The sequence below is a fragment of the Lutzomyia longipalpis genome, chromosome 1 (assembly GCF_024334085.1).
Source record: "Lutzomyia longipalpis isolate SR_M1_2022 chromosome 1, ASM2433408v1".
Taxonomy (NCBI): Eukaryota; Metazoa; Arthropoda; class Insecta; order Diptera; family Psychodidae; genus Lutzomyia; species Lutzomyia longipalpis.
The window spans coordinates 11,060,424-11,086,295 of record NC_074707.1 but is presented as its reverse complement, the minus strand read 5'-3'; the positions used below and the strand labels follow the sequence as shown (position 1 = coordinate 11,086,295).

Here is a 25,872-nt window from a genome sequence, read left to right as displayed (position 1 = left end):
TATAAAACTGAATCCATCGCAAGAAATTCTTTTTCTAATAAAATTTTTTATGTTGTTTGCATAGTAATTTTTAAAATTATTAAATTAATCAAGAAAAAAACTAATCTCCCTGTTTCTGAGACTAACAGAACATAGCATATATGCTGTATGACGTATTAATATGAATGATGGCCAAAGCACGTGTGATTCACGTGTCTTATTCATCCATACACCCGTGCCCCGATTAATAACGACGTGATAAGTAAACTTGCTGCAGAATGCATTCTGTGTACACAGTGATTTTTCTATACTAAGAGGCGCATTACATTGAATATCCAAGATTTCGGATATTATCCCTCAGCGTGTACATAAAGGACTCACATCGAGATTTCTATGAAAAATATAGAGGAAAGAATGTTTCCCATAAGACAATTATGGGCTGTGTGAGGGAAAATCATTTAATCGTTTCACTTAACAATGCTGAAAGCATACAAATATACTCAACTACCCTATCGTATATAGTCAATCATGTCGTAGGGGGTAAAAACGCATTAATAACAGATAAATATTATATGTATTTTATTATATTATTTCACCCCTATATAGTAATCACAGGGTGAGCAGATTAACTCGTCAAACGGTTTTTGACTTTGGGCCCTTTGAGGACACAGGGCCAAATTAGATATTTTTTCTTAAACTTTTTCAAATGATTATACCAACATAAACATAAACAGGAACACTTTTTCTCATCTAAGAAAACTAAATCAGACTACATGCTGCCTCCGAGAAAATTAGGGAACTTTTTATAAGAGAATAGTCAACCCGAGCCCCCAATCACGTGTAAGCAAACTCCATTTTAAACTATAAAAGAGGGGCGTATATTAATAGGGGGGATGAATAATAGGGTACCCTGAAAAAATTTTAAAATGAAAAAAATCCCGTTATCTGACCCTTCAGCAGGTAGAAAATGGGAAAAAATAAGTTTTTCTGTGGGGGCGCTATAAAGGGGGGTTGGGGCGGAATCCCATATAGCGCTTGCAACTCGTATTGACCCTCTCTACCACCATACCAAATTTCATTAAGATCGGCCCAGCGGTTTCGGAGGAGTTCATGTGCCACAAACAAACTTTTCAGCTTTATATATTAAGATAAACGACGAATACGACCCTGGTGAGAAATCTCTTATTCGCTCGATTAGCTTCAGTTTTCCTAACTATTAGGTCGGGTCGTATTTCATGCCGCTAAATGTGTTAAACCATCACCAAAAATACCCTTCTATTTTCTCCCCTACAATATACTCTTCCACTACATATTTTGTACATAGTCTTTACCACATGGAGGAAATAAAAGGAGCGACATTGCTGTGGGACTATTATATTCATATTTCATACAAATACATTTTCACACGAAGCACTTTTTCTATATCATTCAGAGTGTATGCTACCATCTAAAATCATAGACTTTTCAAGAGTGAATTTATGTGGAAATTTTATATCCTTCACAGTGACTCTGGACCTTTTCAATGTATCAATACAAGTCAAAATGATTAATTAGAATTTCATTTAGTAGCATCCTACCCCCAGTAATAATACGCAATTTCCTCCCTCTTTTATATTAACAGTTGAATTATCATAAAATCCTCATCTTACCATGTGAACATATTGAAAAAGTTAATACTCAGCGGTCGGACGCATTGATTTATTCATAGTTCAAAAATTTGCATAGAAATTAAAATTTCCTGTTATGTTTTTTATTAGTTTATGAATGAATATTAATGCAAATTAGGAAAATTGTTTATTAGAAAATTTGTTATGAATTTTGAAATAAGGATAAGATAACGACGTGTTCATTTTTAAAAGGATTTTATTTAATTTAAATAATTAATTATCCATGTAAATGAGTTAAGGATTTACAGATTTTCTAGGATTCTGTTAAAATTTATTTATCTAATATTTTAATAAATAAAGTTAGAGAAACAAATACAAATAAAACACGAATTGAAATTAATTAAACTTAAAAAATAAAAAAAAATAATCCATGTTAGTGCATGCATACAAGAAAAAGCAAATTAGTCTGCTCAGTAATCCGTAGAAATATCATTTAGAATTATACTTACTTACAAACCATTTTATTTATATACATGAGGGTTAAACTTATCTTAATGTCTTCCGGCTGTGTTTTCCGCGAGAAAAATCACATCCAAGATATACTAATTTATGAAAAAAGAGGAGAAACGATAATAATGCTTTCATAGATAGGGTAGAAATATACATACATAAAGCTTTCAAACAGCTTCCATGGCGGAAATCTTCCTTTTCTTCTCCTCGTCTGTTGGAGATTGTACAATTAGAGAGGGAAATGAATTTTTGGACCATCCTGGGTGAATTTTATCATTCTCGAGTGAGGAGAAATTGGACCCAGTTGGGTGAGATGGGAAAATATCGCAGCAATTAAGGTTTGCTAAATTAAAACAACCCCCGCTGGTAATTTACCTCAGTTTGGGGCGAATAAAAAGGGCAATGGGGTGGCAATTTTATGGGAAATACCCGCTGCACAGTAAAATAGAGCAAACAATTAACAATTAAAAGGGGGCGATTGTCTGATAATAGCTCAATTAACACCTAACTTAATGGCAACATTAGAATCTCGCCGAGTAAATGCTGTCGCCTTCTTCTATGGTTTTAGGGGGTGTTGTAGTATATAGCATACACCCCATACCTCGCACATTTAATAACATTAACAGAATTACATTTAATTTAACACGTTTATTTGGTGCGGCGTATGAAATTTCCGTAATTTCCATAAATCAAAACAACATGCTAATGAATCTGTGTCAATAACACGAGAGATACTTTATGTTGAATACAGCATTCAATTGAGAGAAACTATTGTGTGTAATATCTCTACAAATTTCTAACTAACCACCATTGCCACCCTCTCGTGCAGTGTCTTCCTCTGCAGGAACAAGAGACGAGCGACGTTGTTTGTAAATTGAACACACTCACAGCTTATTTCCTGTACTTTAAATTAACCCATTGAAGCCACCCCTCGCGTCAAAGTCACTTTGAATTACATGTTACAATCCTCTTCCTCCCACCACCACCCTCAATTTCCCATGACTTGGAAAATATGCCACAAATAATCCAATAGCAGACACTCTTGCATGAGAAATATGATATGCAAACCATTAAATTAACTCTATGAAATTTATGATTTTTTCAATTAAAATAATTTAATTAATAAATCAAATACCTACATGTCCTTAATATATACATTCAAGTATGTAACAATAAAAAATTGAGAAAAATAGAAAAATATGTATTCCTTGAAACTCTTTGATAAGCAACCCTCCTTATTTTGTAAATCAAAAAAATAATAGATAGGTAGGTATCGTTAGAGAGAAAATAATAATTCTATTGCTGGTGCTGAAGAGACGATGAGTAGAGCAATAATAGAAGCATAATAGGGCGCACCGCATATAAAAGGCAAACCGAAGGCGTCCCCCTTGCAATGCCATGAGATGCTTACATGGGAGGCGGGGTTGGGTGGAATCTCGAGGCATGCGATATTGCTGCGAAATAGGCCGGATATTTGATATTTCAGATTAAGGGATTGTCGCCGTTTGTGCAAACTCCAGAGAAAATTGGGGTCCATTGTTATTGCATCATTTGAAAGCGAGAGAGAAACGTTGAGCAAGTCTCCCCTCAAGAGGGATTGTCTGTGATGGTGTGGATGTGCCGCTAGAGGGTGAATGTGCGGAAGAGGGGCGCCCTGGTATCTATGCACAGTCAATTATGCTCCATTTTGCCACCGCCAACTGTGGCGAAAGTGAGGGTGCTCGCGGGGTTGCTTGTGTGTGGGTGCGATATTGCCCAGTGGCGCGTGCGCCTATTTTTGGGGTGGAAAACCGAGGCGCCAAGATAAGGCAGGCCATGATGAGCACCCCACTGTGCCATAAGCAGGGGTGGAATAATTTTTTATTGCCCTCATTCACATCTAATTTCGATGAATTTCCACTCGCGCTCCATCGTTACAGGTATATGCGGCGGAGAAAGCAAGTGAAGATGCTGAAAATCCCTCAATACCTATATTTTCTAGGAATATCCTCAGCATCACCAAGAGGAAATTACGTTAGATAGTCCCTTTATTATCCTAGAGGTATCTATTCATTTAAAAGCATGTACTATGATTATATTTTGTGAATAAATAAATTACTTTAAACAATTCAAAATTTTAAATTTAGGGGTTGGTTTATCTTCGCTGTAGACATATGTCTGGTTTTGGATTAAAAATTTTCAATATAATTGGCTGATCAATTTAAATTTGATGCCATGCTATCACAACCACAACTCCAGGAATCACATTCATATAAAATTTGAACCCTCCATTGTTTGCCGTTCTCACATGAGTTTTTTTTCACCACCCTCAATCCACATGAAAACCATTAAAAAGCACTAGCCAAACCAAATCATCCCTCTCATAGGCCTATACAATTGTCCTCCGGCATTGAATTTCATGAGAAAGTCAACAGTGGCAATACGTTTAATCCGATTTTTAACATTGGAATTAAATGATTGCTGTTTGTTTGCCAAATAAATCGTCTGTCAATATTGGATTTTCTGCTTACTTACCCTCTAAACAGAAAATCACCCCCTTGCTGAACGAACACCCTCCAGTTGAGGGTGAATATAAAAAAGTCCCACCATTTAACCACGGCCTAAAGATGGGTAAATAGTGATTTAATTGAATTTTTACTAGTGCCATCACGCATATAAATTCAAGTACAATCCCAGCAATTGTTATCCCACTACTTAAACGAGGAATATATTTCTAAATTAGCTCCTTCACAAAGGGCCTAAAAAAACACAACCCAAAGTGTAAACACATTCAAAACTTTTTCAAAGGAGAAAATACAAATTTAATTTTATTTCCCATCAAATACAACCCCCTCCAAAGTATGCTCAAGTTAATTAATTAAAGAATTGCCAAGTGGTGCCAATAAAATGTGCTGAATAATAATTTATTGTTTTGTTCTTGTTGGAGGACAATGTCTTAATTAATTCTCTAATTATTTACATTTCCAGTTTGAAACAAAAAAAAAACTAAAATTGGTTCCCAATTAAGTGGAGTCAAAACAGAAGCATCAGCAATCGAGCAAAAAAACACCCAACAAGACTTTACGTTCTTCCCAGTGAAACATCTTTTTGTACAAATCGTAACCAACAAATTATATATTTTTTCCTCTTCTTCTCCACCGAGATATGACTTCAACTATTGGGTGTGGCAATAAGTTTTCATGCTTTCTAACCAAGTTGAAAAACTTATCTCAAAATCGAAAAATAAAATTATTTTCTTAAGAATGAATGTAGAAATTCTAAAGATTTTCAGAAGGACAAAATCGACGTTTTCCTTGCAAAAACATTCTTCAGAAAAATTTTACAAAAAAATAATAATTAAATCATATTTAATTTTTAAAGATTTTTCCTTTAGATTTGCACAAAAAATTACAAAATTTTATCAATTTTAGATTGAATATATCAATTTTGGTGCGCTATATTGTATATCTATGTTCAAAAGTTAGACAACTTATTGCTACACCCAATGCATCCACTACCAACATTAAACTTGTCTGGAGTAAATGTGTGGTGGTTGAAAAAATCCGGAAACACTTTTTGGTCATCTCCAGTAGTCACCACTAAAATTTTAATGAATGGGTGTTGTTTCGAGAGTTGGAATGAAGAGAGCACGTCAAATGATTAAAACATTCAAAAAGAAGTGGCACTAATACTGTAGTTTTAACAGAACACAAGGAGAAAAATTTAAATAATATGACTATTTAATTCAAACAAGTTAATTGTGTTGGAACTAGAAAATAAGAGGTATTAATGCAAATTAGGATGGAGATATAAACCTGCTATATATGTACGTCTACCAGAATACCTACCTATATATGTATAATAGAATGATGTAGGTACCCCAACATTAACAGGAGAGAAATCATGAGGTGAAACAAAGATTGAAAATGAAGCAGATAAATAAAGTGTTCGCCTTGTGTTGAGATTCGTCTTTTATTTTTTGTTCTTTTATAATGAACAAACGATAAAAATGGAAATCTCGTCGGGGTGACACAACGACCGATAAAATCGATTTTGGACTCTTTAAATTTCATTCGTTTTTTTATTGTAACCATGATCCGCGATAAAATTCTTCTTTTGAATTTCCTTCTTTTTTCTTTTAATACTAATTAACAGATTTAGAGCAAAAATTCGGAAAATTGTCATTCAATTCAGCATAAAATTCGTGGAAAGCCAAAAGATTGCAATTTCTTGGTGGAAAAGAAATTAAGTAAAAACCAAAAGAAATTAATTTCATTGTGTCTTGGTGATTCTTTTTTTTTTGTTAAAGTTTCTTTTGTGTTAGGTGTAAGCTTTTCAAGTCAATTAATTAGAAGAAGGAAAATTGCTGTCAGACAGAAGAACGATTTCGTATCTCCCTTTTATTTCCCCGGATATTTTACTCCATTGCCAAATTGTCCTGGAGCGAGGAAGTCCGCAACGAATCAGAGAAAGGAAGGGATGAAAATCAATATTTATGAACCGCATCGTGAGGGGAATATGGTGGACTCCTTCTATTGGCGCTCACCGTGATCGAGCACAAGCGCATCGAAGCTTTCCCTCGACCAACATGCATTGGTGTTGGGTAAATAAGTTGAACAAGATATTTATGTATATAAAATCGTGCCCCATCGCTATGTACAAAGTGAGGTACGACAAATGCATTGAGACAGACCAACACAGATGCCCAAATTAGTTGGGAGGAAATAGTAAAAGGAGAAATGGAGGAAAATCAATTAAAGTTCCAGAAGGAGCTTTCAATAATTGCTTCTGTAATTTTACTCAAAAAGAAAATCATTTGACTCCTTGGCTGCATCTAGCTTTCTTAATAGATTTCCATCAATCGATAACATTTACCTACAGATGTTAACCAAAACTGATATCCCAAATATTATTCTAAAATCGGAAAATCGACTGACCTAATTGTAAAATTATAAATCTACTTTATGGACTTCAAGAGATATTTTAATTCGTCATTTGATCCTTAAATTCTAAAGAAAAAGCATAATCGTAATTTAAACCTCTTGAGACTACAAACGGACTTAGGTTAATATTAAACGGTTTTAACTTTAAATTTTCTAATTTTTCTTATATCCCAATGATATAAAACAAGAATGCCATTTAGTTTATTATAGCTCTAATCTAATTGTATAAAATAATTATATTAATTTATAATAAAAACGTTAATAAACTTTAATTGTTCTGTCAAAAACATAAATAGCACTTGCGAAATTAATTAACCGCAATTTACTTCTTGGAAATAAAGAAATTATTTTAAAGAGAAAAAAAACCAAAAAAGATTTTAATTGATTTCTTACCTTGGTGTACACAGCTGAATGTGATGCGACACTTCAAGGAGATACAAAACAGTCAGATGCTCTTCTTGACTTTTTCTTCTTCCTCATTCAAAAAGTATTCACCTTTTTGCTATTTTCGTGTCTTCAACATCGTGTATACATCATATTCTTGCAATTATTCTCCTGACACATGTCAATGTTTGTCACATGAAAGGCCCACCCTCGTCTTTTCGGTGATGACTTTTTTTGCCTATTGGGCGAAAAATGAAAATCCGATGAAGATCTGCCGTATCCATGTCAGTTTATTGTTTGGCATGCTTCTAACCATCTTCAGTACCTTCAAAAATTTGAGAAGAGACCATTTTCAGTAAATTTGTCTTTTATTTGCCTTATCCGATTACCTCATTATTGACTACAAGATCAATGGCTTACCACACGAAAAGCCTCACCGGGGCAAACTTACCTGGAAAATTAATCTGCCAAAAAATCTCTGTTAGACCCTTGTCATAATCTCTGGTAATGTAGTGAGAAAAGTCAATTCCCATCCATTATTTTGCCATTCAAGTCCCATGTGAAGTTAATCATTTAACAATTGGTGCATAATTTCAACAAAAGCTCCATTTATAATTGATTCTGCACAAAATCTCGCACATTTCATTGCCCCTATTCTCAGGTTTGAAAAGATTTTCAAAGGTTCAAAGAATCTGAATTACTCTGACAATTTCAGGTGACTACAAATGTCTTGAGAACAATTTACTTATATTTACGATGAACCTTTGTTCGTTTCTTTTTCCTAAACATAAAATTAAGCTTAAGTAAGGAAAAAGTTTATTTTAATGAGAAATTAAATATTTTAATTTATCTTTAATTAATTCGCCTTTTTTCTTTTTATAATGATCTTTTTCTTAATAACCAATTAATTTTTTTAACTACATACTTACCTCACAAACGTTATTCAAGGAAATTGACTATTTTTTGAGATATTTTGAAATATAATTCAATTTGAATTGGAATAAATTGTTCATCAAGTGAATCAATTGATCGTAACACCGTCACGATCACTTTCAACTTCACAAAAACTCTCAGTAAGAGAAATAAATGGATTTCAGATCATTTCCGCATGTCATTTGGCACAGGGATTTCTTTAAAAATCTATACCTATAATATATGTACCTACCTGACTATTTAATTAATTTCATTGGATTTCAAGTGTAGCGGTTTCAGTGTTTTTCTCAAGAATGTGATCATTCCTCCCCTTTTTCTCGCTCTCATCTCATCGCCTTTTGATTGCCGAACTTTAACACAAATTGCAATTATGCAAATACTCACTTGCTGCTCATGCGTGGTCGTGAAAAGTCCCTCATGAGAGAAAGAGTATCAATTGGCAAAAGGGAGAAAAGATACACTTTAGCAGATTGTTCCAATTATAAATTAACATTAGTAATTATTTCGTGTTCCGCGTTATTTCGCCTCGCTAATTTATCAGAATGGTGGAATCGAAAAGCAGAGGTCGAGGCATGAGAGCAAAATGCATATAGGAGCCTTCTAATCTCTCGGGGAGGCAGCCTCATGAGTAATTGAAGTGTTGGCTGGTCCGATTCGATTGAACAAGAAGAAACAGTGAACTTTTGTGGATAAAACATCCACCACCGAAGTCGACCATAAATAGCATGTCATATCACTCACCAGGCATCTCTAAGTGCTGAAATTCGCAAGAGTATTTCGATAATTAGACTCCATTCCGCACTCTGTATTACGCTCAATTATTTCCTATTGCAAAATGCTATCTAACATGCACTTGAAATTGCCATTTTCACCATCTATCGCATTTCATTATATTGTATACTGTAGATATTTTCTCACATTTTCCAGCGAAATACGTAATGAGGTCGTATGAGAAGAAATGAGACAGTTTTGGAGAATTTTTTTTTGGATCATATGCTGGTGAGAAAGCTTCATTAGAACATCAAATATTCCCTAGAAAATCAAATAAAATTAATTTTGAAAATTGAGATGAATCGTTATTAATTCCATCTTTCTGCTTACATGATCCTTAAATTCCTTAAAGGATTTTAATTTTTTTATTGAAATTTTTGCTTCATTTGAGTTGTATAATTTAATCAAATATCTCAATGCAAAAAACGAATAAAAATTTCTCGATTGATCATTTCTTCTTAAATGACTCGCCTCATAGTATATACTAGCCATGTTAATCTCGATGGATTCGGAGAAGAGAAAACGTATAAAAAAGAGACACTTTTCTTGAGACTTTAAAAGACATGGAACGGAAGTCGTTGAGTAATTTGCTTTTGGTGGAGTGCGAGATTTTTATTTGTGAATGCAATGAAATAAGTCATCAAAGTCGAATTAATTGGATGATAAAATTTAAATAAAATTAATTAATTTGATTTAATCGGCTCACTTTAAGGTGAATCATAAAACGCAGCTTAAACACTGTTGAAACAGTAGCAAATTATCTTGCGCGTTTTTTCAACCGTCATTCCACCAAAGGGGCCCATGTATAGCGACAGCGTCATTCACAATTTGTTTTTATTTAATTATATTATATATAAAACGGATGTCGAGACAAATTTTAATTGCCATTGTATACCTTGGCCAGGGAGGTTAATGAAATAGAGACATGATTGCTGCGCTATAAAAAGGTATGGTTCTCACACACCAATGTCCGCACATAAATACGCATATATGTGCATTATATTCATCTTTGACGCTGACAATCTTCCAGAGATCAAAGCTTGAAAAATTTTCAACTAATCATAAAGTTTCTTACGCAGAGAATTTGCATATATCTCATAAAAATTCCTGCCTCTTTTTTATCACCTCTGTTTTTATTGGCTGATGTGTGTGCATAACATGGTACAAGAATGAATAATACAATGGGATAATTAGGTCGGAATTGTGTTCCCTTTGAAGAAATAATTAGACAATAAAATTGTACCGCATTGTCTTCTTCATTCATGAACATCTCTTGCACCGTGAATGAGGATCAGTCGGTTGTTAATTAATCTTCTCTTTTTTTTGTAACCATCGCAATTAAACGTCAATTTTTCTGAATAAAATCAACCCAAGTGTAAATGTTGCCTTTTGGAAAAATACCTCGAGAAATCCAATAAAATTATTCGGGAAGTTTACCACTCGATTTCCATTTATTACCTCCTTAAAGACTGGCAGGGTAGATGACGAGAAAAAAAATTACATTTCAAATGGGAATTAATAAAAAGAGGTGGATCCACGGGCAAGATCTATCCTCCACTCGTTTATTTTAATTAAGTAGTAATTGTGTTTTTATTGTAATTCATTGTTGTCCTCTGCTGGCAACTCCTTCGGTGGTGGCCCCCCAAAAATAGCCGCACGACTATTTCGGCTCATCTCTATGGAGCCTCATTTGTCGTCTGTGGTCTCTAATCACGGTCGCTTCATCATTCTCCAAATGATCACAATCAGCCATCCGATTAATACAGTAATGGTCGTCTAAATAAATTCCCACTCTCGTGAGAGATGTCATCACACGCTCATTTGCCATTTGTCCACTTTATAATGTTTTAATACATATTTATACAGAAATAAATAATAATCAAATAATTACGTGTTATAACACTTCAACGATCCGCTGGGGCTTCACTATACGAGAATCGGCGGGTGGGTCCCACAAATGCTCTGACTCAGACACCCGCTGTGGCATCCCGCGGTGCGATCGATTGCTAAGGAGGACGACCGCGACTGTTGGCGCATTTAGAATAAATATGAGAATATTGTTGTATTTTATTCTATAACTCTATGATTTCATTAATCCCCTTATAAAGAATTAAAGTAAATATACAATATGATACCGGATATGTCTTTAGAGCGTTCTACTTTGGAATAATAATTTTAAATCATACAAGTTCTATATTTGAAAATTTTCTTTAGAAAATAAAATCAAATTTATGATAAAGAAAAATTCCATTTTGCGTTTAATATCCGGACAAAACAACCATGACCAAACTTCACGCACTTTTTGTAAGAAAGAAGTAAAATATTGAGAATCTTTAAGAAAAATTCTTGAGTAAGAAAAGTAACAACCGTATTAAGAATAAAAATTATTTCTTTCAACCAATTTTGGAAGAATAATTTTTCTGAGTGTACTAACCATGTTTTCACTGCGATGCACATAATGCAGTATCGAGGGGAGAACGGGCAAAAAGAATGAAATAAGAAGAAAAAAAACCTTTAAGCTTAATTCGATCATTGAATTTTATTGTATGACTTTTATCTAATGTCTTTCAATCATCTGTTTTCCTTTCGCATATTACATTTCGATATTTGCATTTTTTCAACCTATACAATTCAGAAAGTTTACTTTTGCCCCCTTTTTTACGTCACCAATGTACATTCTCTTGCATATTTTATTGAGCTGTGTGTACATGAAGAATTCAGCATGTGTTGCAAATGAATTTTTAAATTATGACCATCTTCGCTCTATTGCAATAGGTATGGGTTTTTCTTCTGATGTGTGTACTCAATTTGCTTCTTTTTGTCTTCTTCTTTTCTTTTTTAAATATATAGTCTTACAACATACTGGATGATAGAATCTGTTTTTTCCCTTTTTATTCTCAACAACACAGAATATTTTCTAATTATTACACATTTATGTATATTGTTCCATCTTAAAGTGTAACCTCTAAAACTCATTACTCCTGTCACATAATTTTATGTGTCATTCATAGTAAATCATTGCATTTGTAGGGTAATTTATATCCTATCAAATACATATTCCTCACTATATTTACATCTTTGTTCAAGTTCTACATAACTATAATTCATTCAAATTCCTATTTACAGAGTCTTTCAAAAAAAAAATTCTTCTCATCTAAAAGTTAATGGAATTCAAAATATAGATCATTTTTTTTATTCACGTCAAATGGAAATATGCAAAAAGAAAAGAATTAACCTTCGTCTTATAAATATTTCTCTCATCAATTCATCACTACAATTAATTGTTGTTATACAAAAGCTAAACGCTATTTACAAATTACATCAATTGTGTTTTATAATACAGTGATCATTTAAATAATTTTTCACTATATGTAATTCATTTATAAATACATAATTACTTCTTTTTTTTTCTTCTCCTTTTCCACTGCAATTTATGTCACTGATAAGGTTCTTTCTGTGAAATGTGGTAAACAAACTGGACGTGCATAATGCATGGAGGCTAACCGTTTTGTAGTAGCGTGATTCCACATTATTTCATTTTAAACATTGTGCAGAAATTCTTTAATTTTTCACAATTTACTTCTCCATATTCCCCGTCTCTGTCCCCCATACTCCCAGACAATCTTCTTATTTTTTTTTCTCACATAATACTTCAATACAATTATGCTGATGATGGCGGAAACATGATTTTCATAAATTTATTATGAACATTGCAACAATTGTGAAAAATAAATTAAATCACAATTAATTATGGAACATTGTAATATATTATGTAGGTACTTGGCTACCAGATTGTTTTTGAATGAATAAAATAAATTAGTTTGTATTTTATTATTTTCTCGCGAGCTTTCCGTTATGCTTCGATAGAGGCCAGATGACGGTTCTAAGTATGTTTCGGTTTAATGTCTCTGTAACTAAAGTCGTTTCTTTAGTCAGTTTATTAGTTTTGTTTTTGTATTGAAATAAAATCCTAAATAAAGTCATTAGTTATGGGATTTACGTTGTTTTCAGTCATTTTCTAAGGTCAGTTCTAACAATTTTATCGTATTAAATGTTAACGAGGTTTGAGTCATTTTAACATTTATTCTGGGGATTCAATAAAACTTTTCAATAAAACAAATCATTTAAAAAATGTTTGCTGAACCCTGAATCAATTTTACGCCCTTTTAATTAGTTTGGTTCCTCTAATTCACACACGTCGAGTTTGTTTTCCCTATTTTCCCCCTCATAGAGAGTGCAATATATAATATATAATTTCTGTCAAATAAACGAGACATGAGGTCCAATGTTCGGATGTCTCTTCAACCGCAATTACCCTAGATGCATCGCGCCGCCCATGAGACTCGGATGGAAGTAGCCCATGTACAGCTGAGCTCCGGGAGCCCCTCGCCCCAGTGCTGCCATTTTGATCTTCTCAAGTTCAGCCTCTTGGAGTCTTTTCGCCTTGGCGCGTCGATTTTGAAACCAAATCTTAACCTGGGTTTCTGTCAGTCGGAGGGATGATGAGAATTCAGCTCGCTCTGCGATACTCAAGTACTGCTTCTCCCTAAATTTCTTTTCCAGCGAGAGAAGTTGCTGGGTGGTGAAGGGCGTCCGAGGTTTCCTATTGGGTTTATGCTTCCGAAGGTTGCACTTTATACGCGGCGGTTCTTGGTTATCTGCAAAAGACAGAGAAAAAGAGAAGAACATTAACATGACAAATTCAAGTAAGATTCCAAGCTATCTAGCAACCTCCATAGTAATTGATTCTAATATATACATTTTCCTAATAGGTTGGGGATACTTAATTGTTCCACACTATCTCCCACTTCGGGTGAGACTAAGAAATGGGAGAATCTATAAAGAGCTTCCTCGGAATTTTTATTCAAATTACACCACAACATTTCCAACGACAAAGTGGCTAAAGTGTTGTTAGGTAGCACCGAAGCAATTAATTGGGAATAAACTACCAGTGATTGATCTTACCGGCAAAATTTTAAATTTCAAACTCGATTTCGTATTTATACATTCAATATGATTTCGAATTCCACACCGTCAAGAGCTCCCAATAACTGGACCAAAGAGTTATTTCAATTATGTGATTTTAATGTCACGTTTCTGAATTCAATTTCTGATAACACTATCCATAATGTGCTGTCGGACTTCTCGCCTTTTTCTCTCTAAAAAAAAGTGATTTTTCCCCCATCTGTTACCTCGTTCAGTTTACATTCCCGAAGAATAGCACTATTATAGATTATCTTCTCAGTTCTAAATTGTTTGGCATCATCGATTCCCTCTATATATATGCTGTGCTGCCGACTTTTGAGTAGCTCTCTCTTGAGCATATACACACAGAGCACACATTGAAAGAAACGATTAGGCATCGATTGACTTTCAATATCCACTATGACAAAATATTTGAGAAAGAAGAATCAATATAAATAGAAACAGAGTCCACTTGGTAATTAAAATTCTTGCAAGTGGTAAAAGAGAGGGAAAAATGTGGCGGTTACAATTGGTGACAATCCTCTTAGAGGACACATTAAAGACACCCATTCCATTCGAATTAATTTTGACTCACTTAACCCACATGTCTGCCCCTTGCGGAGAAATGCATAGCTCGGGAGTCTTCCTTTCTTGTGAGACGTACTTGTCAGCTGAGACAGAAGTAATTTTATTGAATTCCGCCGGAAGATAAATTTACGCCTCGCCCATCCATTTAATCTTCACACATTCATACCAAAAGGGTGGCACAAACACTTAATTTTCTCACGCACTTCTTACACACACGCACACATGTGAATTTTTGAAGAAAATTTTCCTTAAACATATGTATGTATGTACATAATATGTACATAATTACTCTATTTTCTCTTATAGTTTTTGATACGTCGATTAGCGGCAATAGCGGTTAATTAGTAAAATTTATAAAATTTGTAATAGAATAATTTTCCGACATTGTGATTAATAATTTTCTTAATATTTGACCAATCATTAGTCTGTATTTTAACCCAGATATGCCCAGGAAATTTTTGAAATTTAAAAGATATTTTCTTATGAAAATTCTTTAAAAAAAATACGTCTAAAAAGGACTAAAGTCTTCCTTAAACCGGATTCATTCGATTTTTATAAAAATAAAACTTTTCTGCTATTTTTATGCACTCAAAATAAACAAAGAAAATTTTCAAAGTGTGTATAGTACAATGGTCAAATTCATGTTAAATCAATCTTGAAATCCAAAAAAATTAAGGATCTCCTAATTTTGCTTAAGAAAAAGTAATGAAATATTTATTTTTTAAAAACATTTTAATATTCAAAAGTTTAGAAAATAAATCACGAATTAAAAAAAAAAGAAAAGGGATGTGTGGGAGACATAGCGGGTGCGTTGAGATGAAAGCAAAAAATTAAAATATTCATACATATTATTTAAATAACCCTCTATAAAATTAAATAACATTTCTCTGGTATTTAGAATACCGGGAATACCGAAGCAATTAAAGTCGGAACAACGTCAGTTGACTCAAGTAAATTGGGAGGCAGTAAAAAATGTTTCTCAAAGAACTCTACAAAAGCCTTCTTGCTCCGCCTTAGAGCGGCCTTGTCGTGCGTAATAGAGTAGAGAAAAAGATCTTCATGTACTAATCGACTATTAGCATTTAAACGCTCTCGGGAGTCTCTCTTTTAGAACATTACAGAGGCATCAAGTTGAAATTTCCATAAATAAAGTGTAGCATGTGACCACTTTCTCACTTAATTTTAACTAACGAGATAATGTTTTTCACTGATGCATTCCTCGGGGGAAACTCAAAAACGACGATAAATCTCTCGTGGGGCGTCAGAAATTTATTAAGTCTTTCCATCTTCTCAAAAATGTTCTCCTTTACGTACATGTGTTCAGTTAGAGTGACAATTTTTATACATCTCCACTGCGACACACCACAAGTATTAGCTGCCTTCTTTACATGAAAATCAAAGAGGATCATTTGTTTTTCTGTATTTTCCCGTATACTTCAAGCATGATGCAGTACCTACAAAAAATGTCCCTTGCCTTCTTGGAAATTTATATAAAATGCGTCCAAATGAGCATGTTTGTGAAGACGGTAGCGAGGCCTTATTGCAATGTGATTGGTGGAGCAGTGTTAATGATTTAATTTTCCTGCTTCTTTGCTATGTATATTGATGTGACCGATTAAATTGCCACATGTTAAATTGTACATATATGTACATCGCATTATGTGCGGTCTGCTGTTTGGGTAACAAGACACCTTTCACAGCAAAATGATAAATGGGCCATAAGCACAAATGATGAGTGAATTAATAAGGCATCGCATCTTCTCTCCACCGCTAATACATGCCATCCTTCCCGCAGAGTATAAAATTTCAATCGCGAATTTATGAAGAATGATTGATTTGTTACCTCAGCAGATCCTTGGGAAGCTCAACCACTCAATGTCAATTTACCAAGAAGAGAGAGAAAGACCTTATTTCAATTAATAAAATACTTCTCACGGTAAGACACACGTCCCCGTCACAATGCTCCCAACCAAACACAATCCATTACAAATTTGGCTTAATCGCGGTAAAGTACTTGGAAGCACGATGCAATTCAACTTGAGCATGAATATAGCAATCTGCACATAAATTTCCAACACTTTGTTACCGCTTATGTCTCAATATATGTTAAATGTGCCCGAAGAATTTATTGAAATTCCAATCCTCATTGTTGAGAATGTGGGTATCGGGTAGAGAACATCAACCAATTACACTTGAGTGTAAAATGCAGCAAATGAATAGCATTTGTGTAAGAAGCTCGCCGAAGTGATGTGTTGCCTTTCAAAATCACACTGCAATATCAAGGCGTAAATTAATTTGTGATTGCATCAATGTGAGAAAATACAGTGGACATCATTTACGCCATGAAAATATGCTGCAAAATTACTTAAATTTCTATGTTAAACAATTTAATTTTTATATCAAATACCAATCTTTCTGAATTTTTATTCAGTTTTTATTATATTTTTCATTGGCATAAATAGCGCTAAGCCACCATTAACACCTAATGTTTCTTTTTTGCTACAAATTGTGCTGATAAAAAAAAAACTTACGAGGTAAAAACTAATTTGTGAAACTGCGCAAATTTCCTTTAAATTCATTGTCTTCCCTCTCTTAAATTAAGCAAAGTCAAATGGTCTATTTAATTATACAATCATGAGGTATATTTTATGAATACAACTTCCTGGCACATCAGCTTTAGAGACACACATACACATTTTTTTCCTAATCGCTTCATTTAACCGAAAATAAAAACAAGGAGAGAGTTTCAAATCATTTCTTTGGCTGCACAACAACAACAACAACAAAAACTATTCACTGAAATGCAACTAATTAAAGTGGATCAAGAAAAAAAATTTCGCCCCAAAGAATAAACTTCTCATATTCGCACAAAACATTTTCTATATACCCCACATGACTAGAAAATATGATATGTTTCATTTTGACACAAAACTATCAGCCATTCCCGCAAATGGGACTAAATTGCCAATTAAATAAATCAAATTGAAACCGACAAATGGCATATTCTCAACCACCCATTGAATTGCTCTTTCTCCCCACGTAAAAAAAGCGGCCATGTTATGAGTGTTTCAGCGAGATCAATGTTATTTCATAACATGAACTCTCATGTGGATGAATTTGTAAGGAAACTCATTGTGTTTATTTTTTTTCTGGTCCGTAATAAGCGAGCTTATATTGAAACGAGCCAACCAAGAATAACAAAAACAATTGGGGAATGTTTATTTTGTCGGAAAAACTTCATAAAGTTGTAAGCATTGTCCTGTAATTTCATACAACATCTACTCACATAAGGTAATTGAATGAATAGAATTAAGAAATAACAATTTGTAAAGGAAGAAGGAACTCTGAGGTAAAAAAACTGCCGCAAGAATGAAGAGTTTTTGACGCCACGTTATTATTTAAATGTCAATGAAACTAATATGTGTACATAAATAATATTTATTTCATTCACCTACAATGCTTTGCATAATGTTCCAACCCTTGCCTTGACCTTAAAAGAAAATGTTAAAAATCAATTTAAAAATATATATTTTCATCTCTAATTAAATCATTATATTCTTCTTATGTAAAGTCACTCTCTTATGGGTAAACTTTGCAATTTAATTCCATTTGGAAAATCTGGTTTTCTTACATAAGTATCCCCACAAATGAGAAGCAATTAAAATTTTTATTCACAATAATTACCTACGTTGATACTTGTGCAAATAATGAATTGATTGTATATAAAAAATTAAAAAAAAAATAAAATGGATGCTTTTTATCAATCCAAACATGGAATTACTTTAAATGTGCTAAGTAAAACTATCTCTACACGACATAATCGCACAAATTATGCTTGTTGAAAAAAATTATATTCCAATTAGTGTCGTTTAAACTGTTACTCCTGGCGGACGTTTTTATTCATCGTATTATTTATGTTTCTTGTATTTGCAACGTACACACATATATATAAAATAACTCCGGCACAAGATTTCTGGTAGTGATTTCTAAGTTCCTCCGCGCCAGACAAAAGCTATATACGAGTGAGGTGAAAAGATGAAAAGAGACGGAAAAGACGGTAAGAAGAGAAAACATGTGATAGTGATGTGCGGGGAAAAAAACGAGTGCAAACTGCATCATTTTTGTAACAGCTTTCGCGGATCTCGCGTCGATTGCATATACAGAACACGCACTTAATTTATTCATTTACGCTTCCAATTAATTAGTACCGATTTTCCACTTCTTCTGGTGGGTGATTCACTCGCATGGCGAACCAAGGGAATCATATAAGACAAGAAGCTCTCTGGTACTTCAACACAGAAGGAACATCTTGTGATCAGTATTTACGAGGCTCGTGTGGTTATCTTATCAAAGGAGAAGGCTCAAATGGAGTTCTTAAACGCACCTTCGTTTTGTACAGTGTATAGGTTTTATACCTGAAACCCGAGTGCCGCGCTCCTTTTTCCGTTTTGGTGCCACAGTCTCTCAATGAATATCATTTATTGTGACCTACAGGTGCAATCGATGGTTAATTGATACATAAATGTTTCATTTGACTCTTCTTTTATATCGTTAATTGGTGGAAATGTTAATTGGTGTGCGTTTCACCTCAATAAATGTGGCATCGTAAAACCACATAATGGATATTGCTGCTGTTTATTTGTTTTACTGTCAACTGTGTTAAGGACACATTTGAGATTTCTTTCTCTTTTTTTCTTCCTCAACTGCATTAAAATCAGACAAGGTTTTACCACTGCAAGGGATGCTCTATGTGGTCTAGGGACTGTACACCACGTGCACTTAAAAAAATGATAAATAACAATTTTAGGAATTAAGATTTAATCAAGGATTGTTCTACGGTTTTAAAAAAGAAATTGTTGTCGCAAGATCTTTATCTTAAGAACTAAATTAATAATTTTAGTTCAATGACGTAATTGGTGGTAAATATCCGTGTAAACGGCGAAAACAATATAACGCCAAATTAATAGAAAATCATAAAATTATGTTTTTGTCTTCTTTTCATTCGTTATATTTTTAGAATCTTATTTTTAATCATTACTTTATTTCTTATTACAACAACAGTCAAGCCGACGGTTGGTTACCATATAGGGTGTTTTACGAGGGTAGCATGTAATTTAATTTCTTCTTTTTTTTTCTTCAATTAATATTCTATTATTTTCTTCCAATTTAAAGTTCCTAATTAAAAAAAAAAAACAAAACTATCTCAAGTTATCAAGTACGATCACAACCGCTATTTTGAACTAATTCAACACTGCCTACACTACTCTGAAGAAATCTCTTTCCCTTGCCTTACGGTTAGCTTATACTCTCACACGTTGCACGGTAATCGTGGAAATTTAAAAATTTTACTCATCACTAATTGAATTTGAGGGGGTTTGAAGAGAGAAAATTTTTGAAGAATACTTGGGATCCTTTCAGTGAGGACAGAAGCTTTATTATTAATGTGAAACTAGACGGTAAATTTATATACGAAACACAAATATTCGCCACGACCAATTACGGTTGCTAATTAATGTTCTGCGAGATAAATTAATTCAGATCGTTCGTATTGCAGACACAGGCAACACAACAGACTCACTCAAACATATTGCATGCAATTTTTTACCACTTGTTCTCCCCAGCTTATAACTTCTTGCGGATGGTATAACGATGATCATGGCGTTGACTATGGAAGCCACCGCATTCGTGATTCGCTGCAAATGGCACGTTGTTGTTATGGGCCGAAGAGTGGTACCTAAGAGACTCGTACAACCATCATTTCCCCCGTGGGATTTCATTCAATATATAATGTGTATACGCAGGAGCGAGGAAGTTCCCGTACGTGAGTCACAAGGGGAGGATAGGCCCATTTTTGTCAATTACACCATGATTTACTTTCTGCACCTATGTTTAAACATAAGCAACCCAGTCAAGCCTATACATTGCTCGCCTCGGTCGAGATGTGGGCTTCGCCACTGCTGGTGGCAAACTTGAATTCGCCGAATTCGGTATGTGCTAATTGCTGGTGGAATGCTCTCTTTTTTCTTTAATTATAATTGCGTGAGTACATATCAGTCACTTCCAATTACACCGCACTTCTATGGACTATACTCGCGAGAGCAAATCATGCCCAATGACCCCCTCACGCACATAAAATGAGATGATTGAATAATAGTCGAGTACCCAAGTGGACAAATGTAACCATTAAATTTTATTATGTATGTGACTCATTAGTGATAAATCTCAGCGCGAATGGCATTCTCAATTACAGCTTCTCCCCTGGGTGCGATTAATTAGGAGAAAAATTAATATAACAATTTAGGTCGAAAATTCACAAAATTTCTCTTCTAGTTTGTATCTCCACATTATGCAAAATATACACCTTTTAAAATACCTCAAAATACCCACAAAATGTGTACCATCAATTAGGAGAAAAAAAATATGTTCATCTGTTTATGATATTGACCACATAGTGGTGTGTGATAGTATTTATAATCTAATCGATATGAAACTTGTATCATTGCAGAAGAATAAAAGATTAAGATTAAGCAATAAAATTCAAATGATGTCGAACGACAAGTTTGGCATTTTAATTTGCTGTTTATGTTAATATTATATTAGGAATTGTTGATGAACAGAAAAATTTTTGATGGAACTTATAAGTTAATAGAGCCATTTAACGAGTGATCTCGCTTTCGTGATCATTAGATGGCGCACCACAGGAAGAGGGACCCATTTTATGAGGTCCCAATGAATTGGTGGAAGAGAGCGTGATTGTAGTCTCAACTGCCCACCAACCTTCGTCGGGAGATCTTTTAAAGATCATTCTCTCCGCACCCGGGTTCGGTGGCAATAAAGAAGACTAACAAATAGTGCCCCGAAAATATTGAGTAAACATTTGGATGGGAATGCGTGGTGGAAGAAAAAAAAAGGATTTTTTCTTCGCGTCCAAACTCTCGGCCACTGCGCCCTGGATCAGTGTCTGTCATCAAGTTGGAGAGACACTCAGTTATCCAATTATACGATCAACAACAAAACAGTTGACGGTTGAAAGTGACACGGTATTTTGACTTTTAATTGTTCACACATGTTCTCTTGGTCCACAGGCATCAAAATGAAACGGCAGCCACCGTGTAATGAGACTCTTAGAAATGCATAACTTAGAACCACGAGATCCCAGCCGCGATCCACGCCATCAGGAGCCACTGTGGGGAAAGACCCTCAAAGATGCTGCCACATACATTTAAAAATACATCCATCTGAATTAAAATCTTATTTGCACAAAATATTCATCAACCGCTCGCACAAATCTCATTACAATTAAATCCGACATTTGTGCACGCGTCGTGACTTTTCCCTTTTTACGCAAAAAATCATCCTTGCACGAAGACTCCTTCAAAGAAACTTTTTTTTGTTGTCTTTTCAGCCAATCATAGAAGACACGAAAATACCGCATGCTACCTACAAAATTGCTTTTTTGGGGTTGTGCTATATAGGTGGCTAAAATATCCAAATCGATGAAACAGTCTGATTGTTGGCCCAGACAATCTCAACGAGCCAGACACCCATTTGTCACAAAGCTAATTATAAATTCCTAGAATATATTCGACTGTGGAAAAATTCAATATCATGCCACAAGGGAGGACAATAAAAATTCTAGAAAACAACACGAATCTGAAATTCCTGAAATCCACAAAACGCGGGCGCAAAACAAATAACATCTGTGTTTGTTTCTATATTGATTTAAAGAGTTATATGGTTGCTCCGGGACGCTGAGGTGGTTTGAGATAACCTATTGTTGTGTACCCTTCCTCACACCCCTGTAGCACCCAATCTATGATTGTTCAACATTGGCATACCTAGGTATGAGGAGAGACACGAAGAGATTCACTCCAGCAGCGGGTGAAGTGCGAGAATTCCAAAATTCTATTCAATATGGGGACTCACAGTGGGAATGAAATGTGCTGTGCTACGCTATGGTGGAGTAGGGGCGAGAAGACTTTTGCATAAGGGACTTTTGTATACAAATCCGATCAAAGATATTCACCATTGTCTCTATCTTGTCTCAACCATTTGCCGCCACCATCCCCCCATTAGGGGCTTTTATTTAAATTTTTGGTAATCTTCACAGTGGCATTTGCAGGAAGGGCAGATTTGTCATGAGGAAATGCTTGGGAATTCCACCAAAACATCATCCAAACACGCAATCCCACCGCAAATGAACATCGAAGGGAAAGTGCCTCAAATTGTGTGTAAGAAGAAAAACACACCATCTTCACAAAACATAAATACATATACAACAATCACAACAATATTCTCAAATCTTTGCACACTAAATGCTATTCGTGTCTGCGGAATTATCTTGTTGCAGAGGTTTTTTCCTTGGAAAATATGTATTAGACCAAATAATGTATGGAAATTGTTGATCGAAATGGAATCCTCCTCACACAGAGAATCAGCAGGAGGGGAGAGGAGGGTACAAAGTGAGCTCATCGTAACAAATGAGATACCAATAGATGTGCCGCCATTGCATTGAATTTGTACTACAAACATACAATTTAACAGAGAATTTACGCCAATAAATATCAATGTGAAATCACGCTAAAAAACTTTACGCAAATGAAGCCATAAAGGCTTTCGCACACCACATGAAACCACCACCGTCAAGTTATAATTCTTCGTCGGCAGTGCAATAAAATTGCAGCAACAGCACACCATCATTGGGTCTCCTCCGTGGTATCTCTTTGCTATTGCCGAGGAAAATTTGCATGGAATACAGCCCCAAGAAGCATTATATGTAGCCAACTATATACATACATATTTTTGTACAAAGGATGATTTTCTTTTGGGCAAAACTCAAGAGAAATCATAATATTGAGAGATCCAAAGAGTTCATTATACATAATTTTTTGTATATGTATGTATATAGCATATGAGATTGTGTTGCTATCTCCACTGTTTTCGGCTATAGTGGCCGCACGAGCGACAAAAAAAATGGTAAAGAGCCAGATTTATGGAAGAGCCATGTATGTGAATGTGCCCCCGCTGGGAAGTGGCTTGGGACCTTTTCATCGGACACACATATAGCCCGTAGTGAAGTACCGTGGTTTGTTGTTCATGAGACTATAATTGACAATCATTTAATTTAATTTGACTTAATAGGAAAATGTTTGTTTAAGTGCGACACAGCAGTTAGGGACGCTATGGGTGATGGCAGGAAGTGCGTATATATTCGATTGATGCCCAACAATTTAGGGGAAGTGGGTGGGAGAGTGTAGCAACAACAACAACAGCGGTACAGAAGTTTGAAAAAATGGCGGAGGTACTCACCAGAGACGGGTCCTGTTGCAAAAGCCTGCCCGGGAAACATACCCGGTGGCCCAAATGGTGGTATTTGTCTGGCCGATGGCCAAGGCACTGCTCCCCCCATGCCGCCCCATGCGGCCGCAGCCGCCGCTAATGCACTGAACGGTGTTGGCCTAATGGGAACATGTCCGGTGAGTGTGGGTGACGGAAGCAGTGATTGGGACTTCTCGAGACCGGGTGTTGAACTGGTCTCGTTGTTCACATCTTCAATATCGACAATTGAATCTTCCTGATTGGAGTCATACTCAACATCTGAGTCAGCAGCCGAACTGTGTGCGGGGGAGTAAATTCGTTCATTCTTAGCCAGGCGCTCATCCACCGTACTCGTCTCCTGGGATTGGGTATCGCGCGGTGAGGCGGGTGGTCGACTACTTAAATTCGTGGCGGATACAACCTCCACGTCAGAAGGACTTTTGGGCCTTGTGTCCGCCAAAAGGGATGCCACACTGAAGTTACTGACACGTGAACTGGATTTCTGCTGCGGAGGAACCGTCGGGCTTGTCATAGCCGTGCGTAGCGGAGTTACTGTCATTCCTGATGATTTTATCATGAATTTCGTCGGAATCTCTTAATTAAAATGTTTTTCTGCTTTACTAATGACACATTTAAAGTACAAAATGTCTGAATCCTTTAAGATTTCAACATGGAACTCGTGTACACATTAGCCCATTGAGAGTTTTTTTTTTGTAATTTTTCTTGCTGAACAGTACAAGCACATAAGGGAATACAAATCACAAATGTTCTCGCATTTTGTGCTTCCCAGATTAAATTGAGCATAAAACTTGCGCAAATGCACTATCTTGCATTTATATGATTTAGTCACACACAAAAATATCGATTAACTATTCGAAGGGATCAGTAGTAATTTTATTTAATCACATTTAGTCCTTGTCCGTGATCTTGAGGCGTTTTGGGAAAAACTGAAAACACAGCCCTTTTCAGAAACTCAACCGCGAAAGTCGAATCTATTAATAGAGTTCCTGGTATTGCGAAACCGAGAGCAAACGGAAATTCTCACAAATTGCATTAAAAGATCCAAATGCTGATGATACACGACCACTAATCGCGTTGCGTCCAACCAGCTTCACGACTTTCAGCGAACTAAAGTGGAGAGACAGAGTTGTGTTAGCCGTTGCCGGGTTGTGAGCTTCAGTTTCGTACTTCTCGTTCGTCGCGCGACTGTTGCCTGGGGATACTTTCGACATGAGGCGGTGACTGTTGAAAGTCAGCACCGCCTTCCAATTGGACTGCCACCAATCTGCGTCGAAGCCTTCTCCTCCGGATTCTCCCTCACAATGTTCCTAGCATAAGCAGCGGCTGTTGCCGATGTCTCTCGCGTACACCACCTACACTCACCCCATGGCACCCTTGCACGACTCACCCTCCGATCCCACAACTACGGCATTTGCTGCATTCAGATTTAGAGGATGTGTAATTGCCAATAACTTGGGGACGTCCTGTCTGCTAAGCAATATTTCAGAGCAGTGCTTATGTGTGCCTCGAGTGTGCTCCTTGTTGCCAAGACACTCACAGACTCCTCTGGGTGCACTCCTGTGAGGGGTCTTTCTGCATCGTCTCTTATTAGCTCACTTTATAAGATGTCGCACTCACACTTTGCGCGATTGGCCACCAAGCAATTAAGCATGGAGAATTTTTTTTTCTTACCAACTCGTACTAATGACCGAGACCCCGCAATAAATAAACCAAAATGTACTGATGAGATGTCTATCGCGAGCAATTTAATCTCATTTTCAGCTGAATGAAATTAAAAGTCAATCATAACGCGTCCAGTTATTAGAGTTGGTATACCACAACGCGGATGGGTCAGTTTATGCGTTGTAATTTAATTTGTGAGCAGAATTAGTAGG

At 35.4% G+C, this 25,872-nt stretch overlaps 2 protein-coding genes across 3 annotated transcripts in view; both read right to left on the bottom strand.

The window, feature by feature from the left end:
• Positions 1-25,872, bottom strand: part of LOC129790048 (solute carrier family 35 member B1 homolog) — a 766,332-nt gene that overhangs the window by 522,971 nt on the left and 217,489 nt on the right. The window lies entirely within an intron of this gene.
• LOC129790098 (muscle segmentation homeobox) lies at positions 11,627-25,402 on the bottom strand. Its single transcript, XM_055827332.1, has 2 exons — positions 23,969-25,402; positions 11,627-13,764 (listed from the first exon to the last, which is right to left on the bottom strand). The coding sequence occupies exons 1-2, from the start codon at positions 24,552-24,554 to the stop codon at positions 13,418-13,420; spliced, it is 933 nt and encodes a 310-aa protein (XP_055683307.1). The 5' UTR covers positions 24,555-25,402; the 3' UTR covers positions 11,627-13,417.